A 24,793-nucleotide genomic window follows, 5' to 3' on the forward strand; every position below is an offset into this window, starting at 1 on the left:
CAGTAAAATGTCTTTAATGAATCCCATTTGACCTGTCTGGAGTCATCCAGAATTCATTATTAGGATTTTGAAATAAATAGGTTGAGCCAATTAAACTTGCTTTTCTTTTTTGAACTACCTTCTTCACATATCGTAAAATGTGAACACAATTTTGATGGTTGTAATGTAAACACATGGTGTATGAATTCTCTCCTATTCAGCCTCCAGCTATCCAGTAACATTTTAAGCACTTGATTGTTACTCAACAAGGTGCGCAAGATTTGAATTGCATGGAATATGAATTCTATCACATATTATTATTTTGCATAATATAGAAAGTATTAATTTGATAATGTTGATGATATTTATGAGCTAAGAAAATGATTTGATGTGATTGGGAAACTGGACCCTTGCTGTCTTTGTAAAAGATGAGTCCATTATCCACTGCACCATTCCACTATCCAATTACTGTTGATGAAATAAGAATCTGTAGACGTAGGAACATCCTTACATAAATACCATCTTTATTGGTATGAGTTTTCAGATTAAAATTGGTTTTAGAAAATTCCATTAAATACCGAATTGATTAATCTGAATTTTACAGTTTGACATTGCCAGAAAAATTAAATCAAAATAGCACTTTTTGGAAAAATCTTTGATGGTTGGGTTATTTTGTGTGTTCACAGTTGCCGTCTTTGGAGTTGAAGCCATGTCAATCAGAGAAGTACCTGCCCTGGCCCCTCCCACACCCAAAGTCAGGGGCCCATCAGGGGAAATCCTCCGAGGCTGTAGCACTGGAAAAATTCAGGTACGTTTTATATGGAAACTGCAAAAGATACAGGATAATTATTTTGAAATTCGAGTTTTATGATGTTCCTGTTAAAAAAAAATTGTGTACTTGATAATTAGCCTTCATTATTTTTATTTTGATTGATAGAATATTTTTCTTTCAGTCAAAAGTATCAGTCAGAGAGAAATTTTTGCAAACACACACACCATAAATGGTTTGCCTCCTTGTTTTCGGCGCTAGTGAAGCAGAGGCTATGTTGTCCGTAAGTATTTTCATCACGCCATTTCATGATCAGACGATGTATGGAGGGCTAGGGGGGAAAAGGAGGGGGGGGGGTCTTTTTCCTGAATTTCACAGTACTTAATACACATACCACATAGCTGTGAGAGTAAATATCATGTATGTTTATAAATCTGATCGGCTGGAGCTATTTCATAGCAAAAGAGAAATAGAAGTACTAACTGCCAAGCTAAAAGTTCTTACTCAACAAGCCTAGAGTTAGTATTTATAAGGCTTATATTATTTTAGTGAAGTTCAGTCCATCTGATTTTCTTAAAATTTCATATATTAAGGGAAATAGATGAATAGAAATGAAAAATATATAATAGACAGTCTTATTGTTTCATTTCTTGGACCTCTCAGTTATAAATGGTTACAGTGGCTGTTTTACTATTCATCAACACAATATGACAGTAGTGTTGGTAGGTACAGTGCACCAGTTCATGACTACAGTGATAAAGAACCTTAGAAATATTCTTTGTATAAATATGTTCTGACAGTGTTGTAATTTCTTCCTTTACAGAGCATGGATAGGGCGTGCTCCCCCAGAAAACATACTGTTACTTGTTACATGTTTGAGAATACTGATGCGGGATCATGCCTTCCATCGACAATTTTTCGATCTGGGAGGTCTCAAAGTGCTTGCAGAAGTAAGTGTTTTTTTAAGCTAATATAAACTTCCACTGTACACAAACACAATATAATAGTTAAGTGTAATATACAAATTGTATTGGATTCTGTTTGATGTTTAGGGTTTTCTCCAGATAAGTAGAAATTATATATATATTGGTGCTCTGCTGATTGGACCCTAGATTTTAAGAGATTTGTGAATTCTTAGTGGACTAGTCTTATATATAAAATTTCAAAATCTGATAAAATTGACATAATAACTAACTTGAGTTTAAAGAAATTTGTTTTAATTCAGAAAATGTTGTATTTGATGAAAAACATTTTACTTTGCATTGTAAATAATTTTACAAATCAACTACATCCTTGAATTATGTTATGATAATGTTGTTTGGTATTTGTAGCATTTCCGAAAGGCTGCAGACAGCTACCTGATGGATGACCGCAGTCCATACGTAGTGGACATCCTCAAAGAAATGACCAGTAAGTGACCAATACTTAATGGCCATATCTGTTAGGACAACTTCAAGGAAAAGAAATCAATGCATTACAATATGTTAATTTATAATGTATGCAATGTTGTGAATTTCATAATGTTGAAACCTTGCAAGATGAAGAATAAAGTTCAAAATGTTTGTTGTTGACTTTTCAGGTGTCATTATTGAAACCTTTCAAGTTAGAGAAGCTCAAATTTAAAGTTATTCTTAGTTGTCAACTTTTTAGATTTAATTACTAAAACCTTAAAAGTGTCAAATCACAAAGATTTCTCCAGTTCAATAATTTACCAATATTTTGTTTTACTTTCCAGATATCTTCCAGAAGTTATCAGCCGTAGTGTCACAAAGGGCATGGCTTATAGAGTATGACACACATGCTGTAAGTGATTTTGAATTTAAAATTTAGATTTTTTTTTTAAATTTCTTTGTTTATCTTAAAAGTTCATCAATTTGAATAAAGGGTGTGTCTTATAACATGTATATATATTAAGTAATTTAAATAAAATGTATAGCCTTTTTAAAAAAAAAATCTTAATTGTCCCCTTAAAGTTCATCAATTGCATTAAACAAATATGGTAAAATGATAAAAAAAAAGATGGTAAAAATGTTTTTTTTGCATTGCCTTGGTCTAGTATTATATATGTGTTGTTTATGTGTATTGTTTATATGTGTTGTTTATGTGTGTTGTTTATCTTACACAGGCGTTGGTGATGCTGTTACATGCTACTGATGTGGTTGTGTTACACTGTTCCCTACATGCCCTGTATGGCCTAGCTCAAAGGTACTGTATCACACACAGTATAATACATAGATACGTTTATATTGTTTAATGGTATTTTTAAAAATACAGATGAAAACATATTCATCAATGTCAGTTCAAATGCAGAATAACTTTTTAAATGGCATCATTAAAGATATAACTTTTCTTATTTTGTATCATTTATGATACATACAACATTTTTAATTGTTTCATTAATAGTAAAATGTAGTTACAGTATTCTAATGACATTTTCATGGAGAGATGGAGCTGAACTAATTTAATTTACATTTTGTTTTTCAGTGAAGGGCCACGGAAAGTGATAGGCGAGTCCAACTCAATAGAGCAGTTGTTATTGATCGTCCAGGAGTACGATAATCTAGCAAAGAGGTAGGTAATGTAGGATATATCTAAACTAGGGTGAGAATCCAAAATTCAGAAAAAATCCAGAATGCAAAATTCAAAATAAAATTAGGGAAAAAATTCTTGAATACTGTCTGTGACAAAAAAATACTGAAAATGTTTTTTTTGTTTTTTTTTTAAATATTGTTATTATTTATCTTATAGCAAAATTACGATCTTGAAAGACAGTGATTTATAAAATTGTGTTTGCAGGTTAGCGGCCCAGCTGCTGAAGTCGCTGTGCCATGATTGTCAGAGTCGAGAGATGGTAAAAATGTATGATGGAATCCCCATTCTACTGAGTCAGCTCCACTTTGATAATGTACATCTTCTCCTACCTGTTGTCTGGTGTCTTGTCCAGCTTTGTGAGGACCCCAACGCCAGCAAGGAGATCAAACAAATGGGAGGCATTCCTCTACTTTTGTCTCTTCTACAGTACGTATTGATCTGTACTGCTCACTCGACTTCCTATCTTTTCTACAGCTCATGTAAACAGTATACTGAGAAGTAAAGAAAAAAATGTTATATCATTACCTGGTACATGTACATTGTAATTAGGAAATTGGATTTAAGAGGGATGTTACTTTTCTTGAGGTTGCAAATGAACAAATCTTGGGTTTTTTCTTTCCATTTTTTATATAATGGTATTAAATTTAATTGTATGCCATGTAAAGTATTTTCAAATTAAAAAACGAGCTATCCTGCACAAAAATGTGATTATTTTTCTTATTGTATGATGAAAGAGTTTGATTTGACATCTAATATGTATTATGTTTGACCGTTTCAGTGACCGGACGTTTGTGACGGAAAGAGCAGAAACAAGTGAAGGTGCTGCCAGTGCTGGTCCACATGGCAGAACAGTTGATGATGTAAGTAGATCATGTGATGGTCATGTGATCATACGTTTGGTTGATGTAGATAGATCATGTGATTGTCATGTGACAAAAGATTTTAGTCTTATCCTGTTCTTATATGTTTTTCTTCTTTTACATTTTTTCTTTTTCTTCTGCAATTATTTTTTCTCAACTCTCCTGAAATCGAGGAACTGCTTTTTAAGTTGTTATGAATCTCATGATAAGTAGAACTAAACAAATTTAGAAGTTGAATATACTGGAAAGACAAAAACTTGACTTATTATTATTAAGGTGCATGAAAACATTTTTTATTTATTACACTTGTAGGAGAAAATCTCGTTTGAACATCGCCCACTCTACCTGTCTATATTTACCTGTTTTAAAATCAATGGTCTGATGACAATGACTAACGAGGATGCTCGTTACATTTCCTAGTTAATCAATATTCCTATGTAGGCTGAAAACACTAGATACCGCTTCATCTCTATAAAAAGATATATTGTAGGGCTATCATTTTCCATAAAAGGCAAATCTAAAGGTGTATTTTGTTTTTCTGTAAACAATAATCCATAGGGCTAGGAACTAAATTGTTTTTACTGTAGGAAATCAATACTCAAAAGCAGGTGCTGAGATGACATATCCTGTGACCATTAATTATTCTGTAGTGATCGTTAGGTAATTTTGTCGGGGTAATAATAGATGGCCATTATTGTTGAAAATAACACCTGCTTAACAATTCAACCATCCATATAAATGTGTAATAATTACAGGTAATTTTTTTGTTTTTAAATATTTGTCCTAGATTTTTCTACACTATATTGATAAAACAATAAAAAGTATTTGATTGCAAAGGACAGAATAATTAGGTGATTTATGTGTTTTTATTTGAATCAATAAAATCAATTAACATTTCTGGGTCACCATTGATTTTGAAAGCATACTTTTGTGGTATTACGACCACAATCATCTGACCTATTTTCTGCTTTATTATTTTTTTTTTGTTGACTGATGAAATTACAAAAGGATGTTTTAATTGGGGGCTACTGTTTTGGGTCTGTTAAGTTAAGATACACTTGTGAACATTTTTGTAGGAAAGGACATTTTTCAATAGAATTACACCTTAGTTGAACATGGGATTTATTTAACATTCATAATGTATTTCATTGATTATTCGATTTTACAAAGGGGACACTTAAAATTATGAATTAAAGGTTAATTAAGAATTCACATATTTTGATTTCTCAGGCAATATGGGAAGCTATACTTCCCTCTGAGATGAAAGATCCGGTCTCCAAGGTGAGATGCCTGGGCATGTCTTGTGTGACCCTTGATCCCATAGTCACATTTCATGGCTTGACCAATCATACATCACCGTCATATTTTCATGCCCTCATCCCAATCATCTAATACTGAAATCTTTATTACTTAGTTAATAGTTGAAGTTTGGAATAGTAGCATAGCGAAATGAAGGGCCTTAAAATGTTAAAGATAATTTCTTGGTAAAATACATTTGCCTTGATCATAAACAATATAGATATAAACCTCACATTCTAGCAAAGATGTGAATACTTTGAGAGATCATCACACCTGTTGATAGAGTTAAATAATGTCTAGGGGCCTAACAGGCGTCATTCTATTTATCTGTCACCCAGAATTCATTGATCTTGCCAATAAATACAATCTACCAAGCGTTTAATTGTTAAATAAGAGTGATCAGTTTAAGTTCATATCACTTATTTTGCAATTGTTGTATAATAGATAAAGTTGATAGTTATATCAAACATCTATTTAATATATAAAACTGTTTAGCTATTAAATTCTCTATTCTTCACAGACAATTATTGTTCAGCTGAATTCTTATAATAGATTATCTCCCCTAGTTTGAAACTGAGAATCAGACATATCCTAAAAACCAAAATTATAAAGCTGAATTTTATTCTTAATTTTGATTTTCTAGAGACAGGTCAGTCTAGGGGGTGTACATTCATCAACGATTCCACTGCCTTTTCCATCCCTATCATATATCAGAGCTACATTAGAGCTATTTAAAAAATAATACATGTACTCACCATAATATATCATGTGTTTTAATCACTGCATGTGCTATAATCTACGCCATCACCGTGTGATCACTGCTTACCTTACCCACAATTAGCGGTATTTACAAGCATGTGTATAGGGTCAAACTCAATTTAATGGAAATGGATATGTAATAGAAAACCGGGGTCGGAATTATCAGGTATTATCTCAAAAAAATGAAGTACATGTATTTTTTTTTTCTTTTTTGATTTTAATTCATTTTTTATTTTTATTTTCAAATTTCTGCTTCTGATTCATTTACTCCCATAATTACCCCTATAAGGTCACCCTGACCCCATTATGTTTATGTAAATGCACCATGTGCTTATCTAGGTTGAATACGGTAATTGTAACAAAAGAGAATCAATATACTGACACTATATATTGCTAAAAAATATATTTGGGGTTTTGTTTTCCAACTCTGTTCTCACACACAAATATCTCCTTAAAAATGGTTTAGTTAAGTGCATCCCTTTTGGGATTATGTTTAAGTGTATCATTTAGGTCAAATACGATACAGCATTATATTTCTGATGAATAATTTAGCCACTACTTACACACTGGTTAAACATATTAACAGAAAAGGATATTGCTCAACATTTTCGAACAAAGAAAACCATTCCCTATATAATTTGCATGTGATCGCCATTAGCTCAGCTTGTGTTTGTAGACCAACTAATAGTCCTGCCGCGTCCCAGCCCTATAATGACCTTTGGTTGATGTGTGCGAATGTTTCCTATCAATATTGGTCCAATTTTTTCCTTTGATTTACATCAGCTTTTCTCTAGTGGTTTTGGTGTGGAGGCAGTTTATTGATATATTAATGATTGGATTTTCTTGTGTTGGTTTGTTTGCATTTAGGATGATGGCAAAATCATTATATGGATATTTCATAACGCTGGCATCAGTTGGCAAAATGTTTGTGGTGTAACATTTAATATCAAAATGATTTTTGCTTTGAATCAAAGAGATGGAATTACAAAAAATGTTGGTCTTTTGATTGAAATCCCCTATATTGCTTAACCTATCTGTTTTTAAACTAACAAAAACGGGATGTCTGTCTGCAGTTTGTCATGAATTAGCATGAGCAAACAAACCCTAATATATGGGGAAAAAATTGGAATAAGAATATTTTATTGGAAGCATATATGGTCATCAAATATAAGATTTAAATTTCAAAATTATGTTGTTATTTTATAGGCAGAAGAACTTATGGAACAACAGTATTCTTTGAAAACAGGTATGTAAAATTATCTCATCTCATAATTTTATATCAAATTAATTGGTTATTATTAAATTTGAAATTAAATTTCCTGAATTATTTTTTCCTACTAAGAACTAGATTAAATTTTGAAGTAAAATACTGTAAAATGAAAATTACAAAATGATAGATTATGTTTTAATGTTATATATTTGTATTGACCTGCAGCCTGCTGTGCGGCGCTGACAGAACTAGTCATGAATGATGCCAATGCGTATGAGATAGCCCAGGCAAATGGCATCTACTCCTTGGGGCTGCTCATCCTACCCCCACCTAAGAACTGTGGGGACAAGGAGCGCAAGGGCATCGTCAATCTACAGGTAAATACCAGTACATCTGGTACTTCATAAAACTGATTGTTTTTTGTCCAGAAAACTCACTTTCCAGGTGATGGAAACAATTTTATAAAAAGTTATACTTAAAATATTTGATTATCAAAAAATAAAAAAAAGAGAGAAACCAACATTTACTGGTGTTTGGAAAGTGTTTCTAGAAAAAAAATATTCAGTTATTACAATCATACACAGGTAATTAGTTTTCTTGTTGTTTTCTGAAAAAAAAATTTGCCCCACAAAGGTTGAAAAAAATTAAGATGATGGTACCGGTGTCATGATGTGTTTTCTCTTGTTAATTCCTCGACACATTCCTTAAATGCATCAATAGATACAAACTAAACTATGTTTTACTAATGACAAATTAAACGTTACAGAAATATATATATACTGTACATAATAGAACAGTTATATTGTTACCATCGGCGGAAACCCACGTACCAGACTGCTTTGTCATTAACCCTTTCAACCCTAAGAAATGTTAGTGGACTCAGCCATTCATTCATCATTTGAAGTCCAATACTAGTCAGTAGGGGTGAAAGGGTTAACTCAAATGACAGAGCAGAGGTTCTTGGATTTTCGTCGGTTCAGTTTGTCATTTAGACTGTCAAACTTGACTGTGTTATTTTGTTACAGAGAAGTGCCTTCCGTACACTGAGGTTCTTGTTCAGTATGGAAAGAAATCGAAAGTTATTCAAATTGCTGTTCCCACCCCACCTGTTTGAGAAGTTTATCAGTGTTGGACATTACAACCGTGACCTGAAGGCATATACACCCCTGGTGGATGCTATCAACAGTCTCCCTGTAAGTGTGCATGCTTAGAATGTAATGTCTAGGAGATTGTCCTGAATCAAAGTTTTATCAGATCTGAACATTTCCAATGATGTATGCTGAAAATGTCCCACAGACTTGTAAAGTATTGCAGGTTTTGAATATTAGCATCATGTGTAGTGAAAACATTTTTTAGTGTTGAAATATATTCTGAAGCCTCAATCAGTGTAGTGAAATTCATTACATTTGACACTTGGTAAATGAATATGACCAAAATTTTCCAATTCCCTCTTTTCTTCTTCTTAATGCTAGATACATGTAGTTCCTCAATCCTTTGTATATCAGCTGCAATATACTGTCAAATTTGTGAATTATTGCAATTGCGACATTTTCAATGTAATTAAGAAAAATATTTCACAAGCTACACCATCATATTGATTTTCATTGTTGACATTTTTTGAAGGGTGCTAAAGTTGATGAGATAAAGAATAATGTTCTGGAGACTAACCACAACAAGACTCCTAGTCGCCATATCGGAGAATATGATGTGTTTGATCTGCTGGGCAAGGGTGCGTTTGGCTCTGTGTACAAGGTCAAGAAGCAGACTGCTGGCCAGTCCTTCCTGGCTCTTAAGGAGGTATGTACCACACTACCGGTCAATAAAAGTTATTTAAGGAGGTATGTACCACACTAACGGTCAATAAAAGTTATTTAAGGAGGTATGTACCACACTAACGGTCAATAAAAGTTATCGGAGATGTAACTACGACTGTAGTCAAGTCTAATCCTGGACCTGTTTGTTTGACAGTGTCTTTTATTCAGCTTTTATTAGTTGCATGAACAATAAAAATAAAATATTGATTTGTAAACAAAGCAATAATTTTAATTCGTAGTTGGTAAAACGAGGGCAAAAGAAAAACACACGCCATACAAATATAGGTCATGACGACACCCGCCATACAAATATAGGTCACAACGACACTAGCCATACAAAACTAGGTCATGATGACACCCGCCATACAAATATAGGTCACAACGACACTAGCCATACAAATATAGGTCAAGACGACAACAGCCATACAAATATAGGTCACAACCACACCTGCCATACAAATATAGGTCAAAATATAAACATACAGTACACTAACATTAAGATTCTTGAGCAAGGTGAACAAGACAAGGTTTTCCGAGAGAGTAGGTTCGATTTCAAATTCTAATCATTTGTTGGTTTACTGTACATTTTTTTGGTATTGTGTTACAGGTGAACATCGACAACCCAGCCTTTGGAAACAACATCACGGACCAGAAACAGAGCGTCGGTGAACTGATTAATGAGATCTCCATCATTAGAGAACAGATGAAACATCCCAACATTGTCAGATATCATAAAACATTTGTGGAACGTAAGTGATATATCATAAAACATTTGTGGAACGTAAGTGATATATCATAAAACATTTGTGGAACGTAAGTCAAATGTCACAAAAGATTTGTGGAACATAAATCAGATATCATAAAACATTTGTGGAACATAAATCAGATATCACAAAACATTCATGAACTGAAATCAGATATCAAAAAAAAAAGTTTTAAAACTTTATTGGACAAGCTCTTCCCTTTTGTACACTTAATTATTTTTTTATGTTAAATTTTGCGTGCGATTCTTTTGAACGACAAAGTGCTGAGTTGTTTGATGTTTTGATTACAGATGAAAGGTTATATATTGTTATGGAGCTGATAGAGGGAGCCCCGCTAGCCGAACACATCAACTCACTTAAGGAAAAGCGTGAGAAATTCCCCGAGGAACGTATCTGGAACATATTCATGCAGGTTCGTGATAAAATTGCAATTATCCTACTTTTTTAATTAGTTCAGTCTTAAGTCATAAACACTGAAATGCATATTCTAACAATTAGTAATAGTACATGTAGTTGTATCTAACGGAGAAAAATATTCTGAACAAGTATATTGTTCTTGATCTTAAGCTGCAGTGTAACAATTAAAACACCTTATGATAAATCACACCAAATTTTTTCAATGACTTGTCTATTGTAGATTGGTGTCATTTGAATACAAATTCTGAAATTTGATTTGGGTTGTGTTGTACTGCCCATTGTCAATTAAAGTCAGAGCCAGAAGAATAAGAGTCGTGTAAACTGGTAATTTGATCGGAGATCAATGAAGGATTTTGTATAATATAATTGTATATGATGTTGTAGATGGTGCTAGCTCTGCGATACCTCCACAAGGAGAAAGGCATTCTACATCGTGATCTTACACCTAACAACATCATGCTGGGGGACCATGATGACAAAGTCACCATAAGTAAGTATTTTTTTTAAGTACCCTGTTCAGTGGTCTTAAAACATTACGAGTACCACAAATTTTATTTCAAATCAAGATATAGCTGAATTATTGTCATATTAATGTAAAAATTTGCAACAGTTCAAATTATTTTCTGAAACAAAATTTGTAATGAAACACTTGGAAGAGTTTCAGGTATTTATAATTTTTAAAGGACTTTTGAAAGCATAACAATGTTAAAGAAATAACTTATCTAGATATATATGTGGAACCTAAGCCCTTTTCCTGAAATAGGAGATAACTTGCATAGGTTACTAATCTTTACACCCCAGAATATTTTCATCAGATTGCTCTTGAAATTCTCAACAAAACCATTAAAGTTTAGTGGATTGCTGTTGATCAATAAATCAACACTATATACTCTGTCATTTTCCTAATGTGACCCTGTTTCACCTTTAACAGCGGATTTTGGGCTCGCCAAGCAGAAAAGGACAGACTGTAGTAGAATGACGTCTGTCGTCGGTACCATTCTGTACTGGTGGTGAGTAGTCCCAGCAGTACATCGCCCCAGTTTCATCAATGTCCCTTAACTAAAAAAATCTATAGGAAGCATTTCAGAATTTAAAGAAAGTTCTAAGGATTTTGAATCTAAATCCAATTAAGCTTTGATATGGAAAATTTTAAGTTAAAGAATTTCCATGAGTAAAATAATATTGTTGAATAAGCGGGCCCTGTATTTCCATGAGTAAAATAATATTGTTGAATAAGCGGGGCCCTGTCTGTGTTGGCCAAGTTTATTTTCTACCTGATATGAATTTCCAAAAACATTCCATATCAGGAAACATTGGATATATACTTAATATTCAACACAATCAGATTTCTTGTCTTGTTTGCACTTCAGACAGATGCTCTTGGTTTTCTCAGTGTTTCTTACACCCGTATTTCAAGATTTGAATATATTTGTGTTAGTCTCCCATGAGTTACCTCCCCTCTATTTACAGCCCAGAGATTGTCCAGAACGAGCCTTACGGGGAGAAGGCAGATGTGTGGGCCCTCGGCTGTATCCTCTACCAGATGTGCACACTCAAACCTCCCTTCTTCTGTGACAATATGCTCTCACTTGTCACCAAGGTAGGCATCGGACTGGATCTTTCTGTTTTAGCTATCATCCAAAAACAATTGAAACACAATGTTTCAGATAAATGTACAGCTGACAAAGTATAATCAAAAATTTTGCAAGAATTTCCAAAACAATTTTTGAAACCTGAAATTTTTCCAACTAGAAAAATTTTCAAAAAAAAAATTTCTATAAAAATATTTTATTTTTATTTTAAGAGATGTAAAAACTATTTTTTCTGTGGTGAAATATTGATTCATTAATATTTGCAAACTTTGAAAATTTTAGTATTTTATATCAAGTTTGTTTTCTCCCTGTGTAGATTGTGGGTGCCAGTTACGACCCGATGCCAGAGGGGCAGTACTCCGACAGACTCATTAAAATGATCAGCAGGTAGGCTGTCCATTATAACCACAATTTGTACTGTCAAAATCAGTAAAAATGTCTATTTTACCATAGTAAATTGATACTGACAATGTTAAGCAGTATGGGTAACTTTTCTATTTATATTTTATTCTATCATTGGCCTGATGATGGATATTGTAGAGTATGTGACATGTTAAGTAAATATAAACATGTACCGATGATATCCAGATGGTATGTCTTCAATCAATATTTCTTTCTTTAAAATAAATATTTATGAGTTAAGTGTAGGAATTTTTTTTTTTTTTGCACTTTCCAATTTAACATTCAAGTTGATGAATAGCATTTGAATATCATGAGTTTGATATGAAGTTGAATCTTATTCTCTCTGTAGTTGTATCTGCCAGTCTTCGGAGAAGCGGCCAGATATCGTAGAGCTGGCAGGAATGATGGCTGACAAACTTCTAGTCCACATGGACAGTCTGCGTACAAATCAAATCTCCATGGAGAAAAAGCTTGAGAAGGAGCGGACAAAGGCTCAGAGGTACGGTCATAGAGGCCATAGGGTCATTGAGGTCACATTCTGTAGGGTCACATTCTGTAAGGTCACAGAAGTCACATTCTTTAAGGTCGTAGAGGTCACATTCTGTAAGGTCACAGATATCACATTTTGTAAGGTCACAGAGGTCAGATTAATTATTGAGATTTTACTACACCTACTGGTATATATCAGAACTAGGTCATTGTAACCTAATGTTTAAGATGATTTTGGATATCAATTGAGTTTAGCTTAATAGCTTTACTACTAGAAGACTATAAATAATAATGCTTTATGTATAAATAAATTTTGATATTTTAATATCTCTGATGTACAACAAGAGCTCTCTAATCCTCATTTATGGTCAAATCAAAACGAGGTTTTAACATTACCTTCAAAGTTTACTTTATACATTGTTTCAACATCATATTAAGAATTTAACAAATAAATGTCTTTCATTTGTAGACACTATTTTGAGGCCAACCAGAACATGCAGAACTACCATCGGCTGTTCCTTGTGTCTAAAGAGAGGTATGACCGTCTTGCCAACCTGGCGGGGAGTGGAGGTGCAGCTGGACTGAAGAACGGGGACGTGATAGATCCGTCCCTGGTAGACATTGATTTTAACTCCCTGGCTGGTTCTCTGTGTATGCCATCAATAGATGTGGATATTGACCGGGGCACAGGTCAGTACTGATGTGAAAAATCTTTGTTGATTTTCTCAACAGAGATGTGCAGGAGACAGGATATTATATAATAAGATTGTTTGTTTTTTCAAGACGTTCATTTTGTATTATTTTCAAGCCTTTAGAAATATACACACAAAAAGTCACCAAAAAAAAATGATATTGATAGAGACTTTTAATATTGGCATTTCATAATTTACAAAACACAATTAATGCACCCTTTTTTGCTTCAAACTTTTGGTAAAACTGTGAATAAATCTAACCATTGAAAAAATATATACTGGTACATTGTAAAATCTTCACATCAGTTAATTTTAACTTACACCATTATGACTTTGAAATTTACAAACAAAATTTTAAAGCAAAATGCCCACAATTGATATACTGATTTGAGTTGTAACTGATAGATATGTTGATCTCATCTGTAGAAGCTATTGTCTGCTTTAATCAGATAGATATTTGGATATAACAATTTTTTGTGTGGAGCCTTTTTTTTTCCTTTTCTACAAGACTGTTTTGAAGTCTCAAATTATATTTGATAAGAACATTGCTAAGCATTCATATTTACATTTAAATACCTGAATTTGAAATTTGACAGTTTTTAAATGTTAATAATGATTTCTCCTTTGACTATTAACAGGCTGGACAAGTGATGATGAGAGCTACCCAAGCAGTGGTAGTGAGAGTCGAGAGAGTAGTGCGGGTAGTACTCGCTCTCAAAGCCGTGCTAACCTCCGTAAGGCACTACCCAAACCTCCGACTACACCCAAACAGTCGCGGAAAGACCGACCTTCTCGTAGTTCCACCTCCACCTACAGTCCGCTGGTCCTGGACATCCCAAACACACGTAAGTAATTAGTTATATATATAGTCTTAAGAATGCTTTCAGAAATGTATTGAATGTACAATCATATCAGCTAATAGTATAAAAAATGCAATGAGATTATCATTTTCCAAGAAATAGAGTATAATATTTTTCACTATATTACAACTAACAGGATAGGTTATTCACAGCAAAATATAAGCACGAAAATGTACAACTTGTATGTAAAACTGTAAGAAATGTGGTTAATTTTCAATTGAATTTTAATATACAAACAATATTTTCTAATTTTCTTATGTATTTTTTAGGCATGCCCTAAAAACTGTTAGTAATAAGTAATTATTAAATTGAGTTCTGTGACTGAATAGTTCATTATCAGCTCTGCAGTCCTTAACTGAAGGAAATTGATTAACTTAAAAACAATAGGAGAGCTTATTGCATTTAAGGAAAAAAAACTTAGTAATGGAAATTGCTTTGAATTTGTAATGCTTTCCTATTGAAAATTCTAATTTAAGGAATTTAAGGAATGATGATGAAACTACATGACACTTGGTAATCTATTTATCATAAACTTGGCCAAATTTCTGTTGAAAAAGTTACAATTCATGTGAAGTTGTCTCCGTATTGTTCTAATGAAGATCTATAATTGTTTGTATCTTTTGTAGCGAAGACAAGTCGTGATTCGGGGTTCAGTTCTGGTGACCCCTCCCCCAACAACAGTAATGCCAGCAGTAGTACAGGCCCTCTGGACCCTATCACCAATGGCCCCTTACAGGCCCTCAGCTGTCGAAAGTTCTCGCGATCCAACAGCACCCCATCCTCAAGCTCACCAGCACGAAAGAAGAAACACAGTAAGCGACCGAGTAAGTCCATTACCTAATATGTATCAGTACTAGTTCTTGTGATATTTTCTGTCAATATTGAAAAAAGTATCCTTTCAATTCTGTATTCAAGAATATGACCTAATGATGTTAACATGACTAGCATAATTCTAGAAAATATTAAATTACAATTAAAAAATAAAATAATTAACAGTTACTTATTTCACAAGTTTAATTTTTTGAAAGTTGGAAGAATTTTTCATTGTTTATCTCACTATTTATGTTAATTGTTTTACCTTTTTAGGCAAATTAACTGTTTAAAAATTATTTCTGATTTTATTTGTTTACAGATAGTGCTAACACACCAACACTGACTATTTCCCAGCGACGGGTACGGCAAATCAGCGACCCAATTCTACAGATGTTGCATCAACTCCACAAAATCATCTATATATCTCAGGTACAAAATTCAGCAAGATATGTTAATGTTTGAAAGAGAAGTATGGTAGCATTAAATATTTGGCCTCTGATTCCTCGTATTCTCGAGGTTCATCTAAGTTATTACCGTAATTATCACACTGATTATGAAATGAAAGTTTAAATTTTTTTTTTTGCCATTTGAGTTTTTGTTACCACTGAAATGTGTTACATTAATATAATATCTATTACAGCTACCTCCGACATTGTGTCCAGACTCCAAGAGACGGAGGATAGAAAGATATAAAAGAGCCTTGTTTGCTTCTCAGAGCACAACATTTAACCTGAAAAGTGAACTTAAAAAGGTATGGAACTTATCTCCCTTTTTTGATAAAATCAGAAAACTACGATTTCAAATAGATAAAAAATTCTTACATAGATTTGAATCTCAGATATACCTGACCGTTGAGCGGTTTTAGTGAAATATAGAATAAACAGCTGAAAATGCAAAATCATATGTAGAATCATTAAGATGTTTAAAGACCTTCAGTAAGGAATCGGTTAAGAAATACACATCAAGTCATTGGCACATATTTGTATTAAGGGTATGAATTGTTTTCTTTACAGCTGATGTCTGGGTCAAGGGAGATAATCGACTTTAATCTCGGGCCGTCAGATGCCAAACGTACTGGTTCTGCAGGTTCCACCAAGTCTTTGGAAAATGAGTCAGGAAATGGGATGGAAACAGACAGATTAAGTAGGTTTATCATTAATATCATTGTTCATAAATAATGAAAATATGTTTACAATGTATTACCATCGTTTAATGCAGAAATTAATAGGGATAATGTTGAACGGAACTTGCTGTCTCAGTGGTGAGATCAGTTCAGAGTAAAAATGTCTGAATTAACAGATTTAAGATTTTTTTCTGTGGAAATTTTAATATTACAGCAGACATATTTGAAAGTCTGAAATCAGTTTTTCAGCTGAAAATTCTCAAGTTTGCACAGTCTTTTCCATTGAAGCAGTGTTAAGTAATTCATGAGAATTCAATTATTAGGTTTTCAATTACCGAGATAACTTTCTTAAGTCAGACTTCGTTCATTTTTAATTATCGATGAATTATTGTTAAATTTTGTATTTTATTATACATTACAATGTTATAGTGATAAACTTAATTAATGGCTGACCAGCAGCCTCTATGTTCTTGGAGTAATTGTTATGTAGACATTACTAATCATGTTTTGATTGTGTTGCAGAAAGCAGCCGGTGGGAAGCTGATCCTAAAGATGGTGGAATCACATATGAGCAGCTGCAGAACATGATAGAAAGTACACTTCTGTCCTGCGGGTATTATAACATGTCGCCAAACGCACATGAAAAACAGCCACCCCTCGGACCAATCAGTGTTGACCTTACAAACAGTCGAAAATATGAAACACCAAGGTAGCGATAGCTCTCAGCCAATCAGTGCTACTCTTACAAAATATACCAAACAAGCTGCACCTCAGTCTAGACATCGGTGATGTAAACCATAAAATCACTGTCCATGTATCCGATACAGTTTAGGAAAAGTTCACAGTGAAATCATCTGCCTGCAGGTCAGTGTTTTCTTCACTGAGAAATATGCAGCCATCGTTCTGAGCTAAGATTTGTTCGGCAGTTCTGAGGCTACCTCTAAACAAAGCAATGGGATGTTTGAACCATAGCATGATGAAAAATCAGGTTGGAAACCTGTAAGAACTCCAGTGTACTGACTGGACTGTAAGAATCACCCATGGAGTGTGAGGAAGTTTTATCTTCCTGGAAAGGATACTGTAGCTGTAGCTCCTGTGTGGATTAGTAATGACAGTATGATGGAGGTCTGTGGAAGGATAATATACTTCTGTGTTTGTCACAACCAGGTTGTGGACGCTACTACAGACAGTCTCCTTCAAGTGTCACAACCAGGATGTGGACACTAGTATAAAACTGTGTCCTTTAAGTTTCATGACCAGGATATGGATTTTACCACAAAGAGAGTGTCCTTGAAGTGTCACAACCAGGATGTGGACGTGACAACAAAGACAGTGTTCTTCAAGTGTCTCAACAAGGATTTAGAGACAATATAAAGACGGTGTCCTTTAGGACATCGTGTCACATCCATAATTTTTATGTTAATTTAAAAAGAAAAACAATTGTGTTTACCAAGTCTTTCTGTTCTCACATCACATTCCAGTCCCATGTCTATCAGTAACCTGGGTAACCCCATTCTCACATCATTTCTCATTTAATGTTTAACAAATGCAATACACATTTTAGTTTTTGTTCTTTTTTTAATGTATTAGAAACACAATCAGGCCCCAGTTTTATCAAAATTTCTTAATTTAAGAAAATTTCTTAACTTATTCAAACTTTCATAAGAACACATTAAAGTATTTAAGGAAATTTCTTAAACTAGAATAGAATATCCCTTAAATCCAAGAAATTACAGAAATGTTAAGTTAAAGAAATTTCCTTAAATTAAGGAACCTTGAAAAAAGTGGACCAGAAACCTATAAATTGCATTTTGTGGTTTTAGAACTTGTTCATTTCCAAATTTGAGATATTTATAAATATTGCTTTCATTTGAGACTTGTTATAGAACAGTCCATTTTTTCTATGGTTATTTTGAATGTCTCCAGTTTTTTCAGAAAATGAGATTTCAAAAAAAATATTTTCCTCGAATTCCAGGTTGTACTGTTTGTGGTGTATTATATTAACTTAATAGGAAGTATTCCAGTTTGTTGTTGCCAGTATGTTGTTGTTGTTTTTGTTGATTCCTGCCATTTCCACTGTGGTACATGTACATCCCCAATGTAATATTGTAATATTTAAATGGTGATGCACTGAAAAAATCATTCCGTCTCAAATATTATTGTTATTAAAATCTGAAAATGATTTTAATATATATATCATAACTTATGATTCCATTTTTGAAGTGCTGTTTTGTACATATAGAATTTTATGTTGAGCTGATCTTCAGGTAAGCTGACACATTGTTGGTGCCGTCCATATTTATATAAATATACATTATTGTCTCTTGTTGTATATACGCTGTGATTTGTTTAGTCAGGTAAATTATTATTGTTTATAAAATAATGTAAATATCGTCCTGATTATTGTGTATATAAAAATATTTATTTCAAAGAAATCTAATATATTTAATTGTTAATTGATTAAGATCAATATTAATTATTTATTGATTAAATTATAATTCTAGATCTTGTACCATCCAATGGGATAATAATGGGATGTTTATTTATTATTAATCTATACTAATTCAAAATATGGGATTAGCTACTGTTCATCAGTATTTTATGAAACACATGTATGAAACCCAATGTATACAACAAAAGAATTAAAATTAAATGTTACCAAATAAAAAAAAAACTTTTTTTAAGAAAGCACTAATTAAGAAGTCAGATCTATCTCTCTGTGGTAAAGATGAGGGGAGATAATTTCAGAAGAATTTTTCATTAATTAGAATATTGTCAAATTGGTAACAAAAATCATAATGCTATCAAGCTGGGAAAGATGGTAGTTTAATATATGGTTTCAAGTGTGTGTAGAGTGATTGTATTATTTAAAATATTAGCCAAAATGGAAACTGGATTTAAAGGGACATAACTGCTGAAGAGTTATAGTGATATTGCAAATCCGTTTTAAAATATCAGAAATATTCAAACTCATGATATTCCCTTTTTTATATATTTATGATCAAAGAATATTTTAATTATTTGTTTTGATAATCTCTAAAATGTTTAAATAATCTCAAGAAAGTTGTTACAGAAATGATTACAGATTTATTTCACATGATATACAGTAAACACAGAACAAAGACATTTTGTGACTCAAAACTTTTATAATGTTGAATAAATACGAAGTTTATATTAAGCCACACAGGATCAAGGAACTTGAAATATTGCTATCTGATATAAACAGGTTTTCAGATCACTTTGGATTCTCTTTAGACAGATTATATTACTGTGTTTATTGTTGATATATAGGCGTTAAATTATAAGCCTGACCAGTATTATTGCCAAAATATAGTTATGTTAGATGTTGATACCCAGGTATGCTCTGTTTTCCTGAGTTTTTGTGGAACTGAAATTTGCTAATTACTCTTTGAACATTCAACATAATTCTATATGAATTGAAAATAATTCTAAGAAAATTAGATTTAGATTATATTAAGAAATATTTCCATATTGTAGACCATTAAAAAGAAATTATTTCAGCATTCATTTCTTAATTATGACATCAAAGTTTTACTGGTCCGAGATTTTTATCATTTTCTCCTATTGGATTGGATTTCTTGTGATATCCGTTTTGTTTTTAAATTGTGTTGAAAGTTCATAAAGTGAAATCAACAAAATTTGAGGCCATGAGATCGATGGAATATACAGATTGGTTTGGTATGTATACAGTGGTGTATTAGTAAGGTCACATGCAGAATTTTGTGTCTGAATTATTTCAAATTCTTTTTTATTTTATCTTTAGGTGTATGAATCATATTTGTTTGTATTTATTTTTACACTTTGTTTAATTTTGCTTAGTTAAAAGTAGGGAAAATATGTTTGGAACAATTCAGATTTGACAAAATTATACTTTTAGAAATATGAACAACTTTGTTTTTATTACAAATGCAAAAAAACTACATTGATGTAAAAGGTAAAATGAATTTAGAAAATAAAAGTACATGCATAACTAAATATATATTTTATATATAATTAACATTTAACAACTATTTATTTACAACAATCTTGATAAACGTTACATTCCATTATCGTCCCAGTTTCACAAAATTCTTAACCAACATAGTTCATTTTCCTTTTTGAAAAAAATTTTAAGAAAAAAATCGGGTATATTTCTCCTGAACTCCAATAGCACTTTCCTATTGAAATATTATGGTTAAAAAATACTAAAAAGACAACAATATATATACATGTACAAGTATCTACAAAATAATTACCGGAGTTTTAATCCTAATTAGGGTTTAATCAATTTTTTGAAATATTAGAAATTTTTCATTAATTTCAGTCATCTGACATGATTGGAAGAATTTTTTTTTTCCATTCAGGCCTAAAAAAACTAAAAAAGTACCTGTGTGTTCCTTTTTTTTTTTTTTTTTGCTATTTTCAAGAAAGGACTATTAAAGTCAAGATTGCTTTCTATAATACAACATTTAGAAAATAAACAGATTTTCCCACCAGTTTTATATATGGACCCTATTTTTTGGGTCGTATATATGTTAGCAAAAACAAACATGTATTATTTTTGCCAGCCTCATGTATATGTAGTTTGTTCTTAAAATTGACCAATAACAATAACATATGTGTGCCTGTAGTTTTACGATAGTATAAAACTGTATATACTTACACATTCATGCACAATAATATCTTAATATTTTTTAACATACTATTAACATCAAATTATTTTTAATGAAGAATATTTATCAATTATTTATTTAAATGAAATAGTCATCAATTTCATATATAAAAGTTTTTACCTGATTTTACATTGTGTTTTAACTCTGGCTTTCGAAGTCATACAAATTCTCCCCCTGTTTATTTATTGAAATCCTTGCAAGAATTTTACCATAGCATTGGAGTTTGCTGTGTAACTCCATATATATATTATGGTATCTGTTACCGTCCACATTTCATACCTTCTGTTGTTATATACTATTATTTTACTGAAATCATTCATTTTTTACTATTTTTCCAAGAAATCAAATGTATTGACTTCAGTTTACCGTCCATATTTATGCAGCCCACCGAATCATCAAGTTTTACTTTACATCTGTCAGTTTTGCTAAAGACATAAATGATACATATATGTCTTTGATTTCGTTTTTATCATATGAACTGTCTCAAATACACTTCATCCTTTGTTCATTGCATGCTTATGACACAGGGGCTTGGCACGATTTTCCAAATGATGGTCCATATATGTATGTATTATAGTGTTAAGACACTACAATACATATATATGTGGACCATCGTTTGGAAAATCGTGCCAAGCCCCTGTGGCTTATGATAATAGAATAATGCTGTTGCTCTGGTATATTGAAATATAATGTAATTAATGAAATAATTCTGACAATGGAATACCAGTAATGTATTTATAGTGAAGGTTATGTTATGATTAACATACCTGAATTTAAGTTAATTAACATATATTCTCATTACCATGGCGACCCCTCCGTTGTAATAATTACAGGAGAATTATTTCCAAAAAATGTATAAATTGACGATAGCTTGTTTATGGCTATGAACTTAGAGTTTTTCAACATTTAAGAGATAATTCTTTGTACATGTATAAGAATCTACTGAAATAATGCATCTCTGTATTAATCATATACAGTTTTGAAATCAAACTAATTCCATTTTAATCATCACTTATCATCCAGTCATATTTTGTCCTTCGGTTTGTCTTTTGTGTCACACTTTGTGATAGCCATAAACATCAGGTTTGCCGTCCAGTCATTTGACTATATTTGTTTTATTTATTATGTACACGGACTGAGCACATTATTATGTGTAACTGTATGATGACCTCATGCAACCAGTTATTATGACGTATGAATAAATTTCATATATGAACTTTTAATTCATGTTTTGTGTCTTGATTTTATCTTCACCAATATGACTTGGGGTATGACGATCGATTTAGTGTAAATGTACATATGTACGCGGTTATTTTAGCGATTTTCACGCCAGAAGAATTTCTCTAAATTTTGACTGCGCTTATACAGCAGTTTATCGCCAATGTTTTATATTGCAAGCATTATCAGTGAACCAATTTTATCATTGTGCTAATCTATTTTGATTAGCCTTTGTGCTGAAATTTGAGCACATTAAAATAAGTATATTTACAATTATTCATTCAAGCAAAGCTGTCATTCTGACTTTAAATCGTAAAACGAGGGCAAGTACGAACAAGACCTACTGTACACGGACACCTTGATACTAACTGAACAAGACCAGGTGAACCAGGAGAATGAGCGTCTTCTGCCTTACTACAACATCCACGATTGAAATTTGGTTTAAATCAGAGTCAAGTCACATCTTCAAAATGAAAACTGGTGACAACGGAACAACCAGTCATCAACAAGCATGGGCCATGTCCATTTCATGAATTTATTAATTAATATCGACTATTAGAACATTCCTGGAGTCTATGTATTTTAAGAGACCCTTCTTTTTCCTTTTTCCGTCAGCGGTCAATGTCTGTTGCAGAAATCGTAATATTTGGAACAAATTTTTGGTATCAAATCAACTCGTGTATGTAAACATTGTAGTGTTGGAAAGCAGGAATGTTGCTATTCAGAAAGGGAAAATTTACTATAATGAGATCAATATTGTCCATTAGCTTACATCTTAGTCCCTGTTGGTCACGTTTAAGTAAATATTCTAGGTAAACTGGTGATGTTGAAGACATTGTAGTATCAATTATGTAAAGCTCAGAGAGAATGTAAAATAGATAGTCAATAAATTTCTTATTGTTATTTAAGCACTTCGTTGATATATCTAAATGTGAAGTTGAAGGGTTTAGCAAAGCTTATAATAAGATTTTAGATTAGTTCACTTTCATAAAAAACAAAAATGAGTCGGCCAAGAGAGGAACATAATTTTATCCAATGGGTATATCAAGTCTGTTGACAGATTTTGCTACCTGATGTCACTAGCGATCAAAAAAAAATCTGTATTTCATTTTAAGTGTATTAATCGTGTCCTTTATGAATAAGAAGAAAGAAAAAGGGCAAAATAAGTAAAAATTAGGCAGCGCTTTTTATAGAGGATATACATTTTTGAGGGGTCAGTTCTTAAAATTGACAAAAAAAACCTCTAAATTATCATGAATACTTACATGTACTTAGCAGGTCAACGACCGAAATTATTTGAAAATAAAATGATTTGCATAAACGGATGAAAATACGAAATGAAAACATTATGTTAACATAAAAATAAAACGCACATATTGTAAAGGTTTCACAAATCACTGATGTGGTGTATTTTCCATATTTTCAAAACGTACAATAAATAATGCGGTTGAAAGGAAAGTTACAACGTAAATAATTAGACTCAAGTCTATCTCGATACGAGGGATAATTGATATGTGGTAAGCCTCGTATTGAAGGAGGTACTCAAGGGTGTTCTTTTAAGTCCTACTATTCTCTGACTATATTGGGCCGTGCATCCAAGGACTGGTCTTATTTGGTTAGTTTATAACAAGACAAGTGGCTTTTGCAAAATGGATAAAATCGGTGAAAAGAGCAGTGATAAAATATTTGCATAAAAAAGGGTTTAATACCTCAGGATATCCATAATGATATGGTAGCAACACTACGGAAAGATGCCCCTTCATATATTCTACAGTGGAAAGGTGGGTGGTGGAATTTAAGCGCGGCCGACAGAGCCTTGAGGATGACCCCCCCGTCCTGGAAGGCCTGTCGATGTTGCAACCCAAGAAATGGTCAATAAAGTTCATGATATTGTTATGGCTGACAGACGAGTCACAGAAAGATATATAGCCAGTAGAGTTGGCACTTCACAGGAAAGAGTACATTCCATTCTGACTGAGGATCTGGCATTGAGAAAACTTTCGCCCCGATGGGTACCAAGACTTCTGACAGTTGATCAGAAGCACACCAGGCGCACATTGTCGCGTGCTAATCTTAACCTTTTTTAAGAAGATCCTGCCAACTTTCTTCAGAGATTTGTCACTATTGATGAACATGGGTCCATCATTTTACCCAAAGACCAAACAACAATCGAAACAATGGAAGCACCCTGGCTCTCCCCTGCCAAAGAAGGCAAAGACTGTTCCATCAGCTGGGAAGGTTATAGCCTCGGTTTTCTTGGATGAAGATGGTATTCTGCTAATAGATTATCTCCAAAAGGGACAAACAATCAATGGTACATACTATACTTCACTTCTGAGGCAGTTACGGGAAAATATTAAACTGAAGCGCCTCGGAAAACTCACTAAAGGTGTGTTATTCCATCAGGAAAATGCTCATGTTCACAAGTCTGTCATTGTCATGACTGCCATGAACATCCGTCTTATTCA

General features: G+C 32.7%; 1 protein-coding gene across 2 annotated transcripts in view; it reads left to right on the forward strand.

The window, feature by feature from the left end:
• The window catches only part of LOC117343641 (serine/threonine-protein kinase Nek10-like), a 37,125-nt gene extending 14,795 nt beyond the window's left edge, over positions 1-22,330 (forward strand). The window contains exons 4-31 of one of the 2 annotated variants that reach the window (XM_033906086.1): positions 666-787; positions 933-1,031; positions 1,572-1,698; positions 2,080-2,158; positions 2,484-2,551; positions 2,874-2,953; positions 3,233-3,319; positions 3,545-3,766; positions 4,119-4,200; positions 5,431-5,481; positions 7,465-7,504; positions 7,694-7,845; positions 8,494-8,661; positions 9,092-9,265; positions 9,890-10,031; positions 10,337-10,458; positions 10,848-10,953; positions 11,395-11,473; positions 11,934-12,063; positions 12,372-12,442; positions 12,807-12,956; positions 13,416-13,636; positions 14,277-14,483; positions 15,125-15,322; positions 15,631-15,740; positions 15,952-16,062; positions 16,325-16,454; positions 16,957-22,330. In XM_033906086.1, the coding sequence (XP_033761977.1) occupies positions 666-787; positions 933-1,031; positions 1,572-1,698; positions 2,080-2,158; positions 2,484-2,551; positions 2,874-2,953; positions 3,233-3,319; positions 3,545-3,766; positions 4,119-4,200; positions 5,431-5,481; positions 7,465-7,504; positions 7,694-7,845; positions 8,494-8,661; positions 9,092-9,265; positions 9,890-10,031; positions 10,337-10,458; positions 10,848-10,953; positions 11,395-11,473; positions 11,934-12,063; positions 12,372-12,442; positions 12,807-12,956; positions 13,416-13,636; positions 14,277-14,483; positions 15,125-15,322; positions 15,631-15,740; positions 15,952-16,062; positions 16,325-16,454; positions 16,957-17,147 (3,519 nt within the window). In that variant the 3' untranslated portion in view covers positions 17,148-22,330. The remainder of the gene's footprint in view (positions 1-665; positions 788-932; positions 1,032-1,571; positions 1,699-2,079; positions 2,159-2,483; positions 2,552-2,873; positions 2,954-3,232; positions 3,320-3,544; positions 3,767-4,118; positions 4,201-5,430; positions 5,482-7,464; positions 7,505-7,693; positions 7,846-8,493; positions 8,662-9,091; positions 9,266-9,889; positions 10,032-10,336; positions 10,459-10,847; positions 10,954-11,394; positions 11,474-11,933; positions 12,064-12,371; positions 12,443-12,806; positions 12,957-13,415; positions 13,637-14,276; positions 14,484-15,124; positions 15,323-15,630; positions 15,741-15,951; positions 16,063-16,324; positions 16,455-16,956) is intronic. The other variant, XM_033906088.1, reaches the window with a different exon arrangement.
• Positions 22,331-24,793: the final 2,463 nt, after the last annotated feature.

This window comes from Pecten maximus, chromosome 15 (genome assembly GCF_902652985.1).
Source record: "Pecten maximus chromosome 15, xPecMax1.1, whole genome shotgun sequence".
Taxonomy (NCBI): Eukaryota; Metazoa; Mollusca; class Bivalvia; order Pectinida; family Pectinidae; genus Pecten; species Pecten maximus.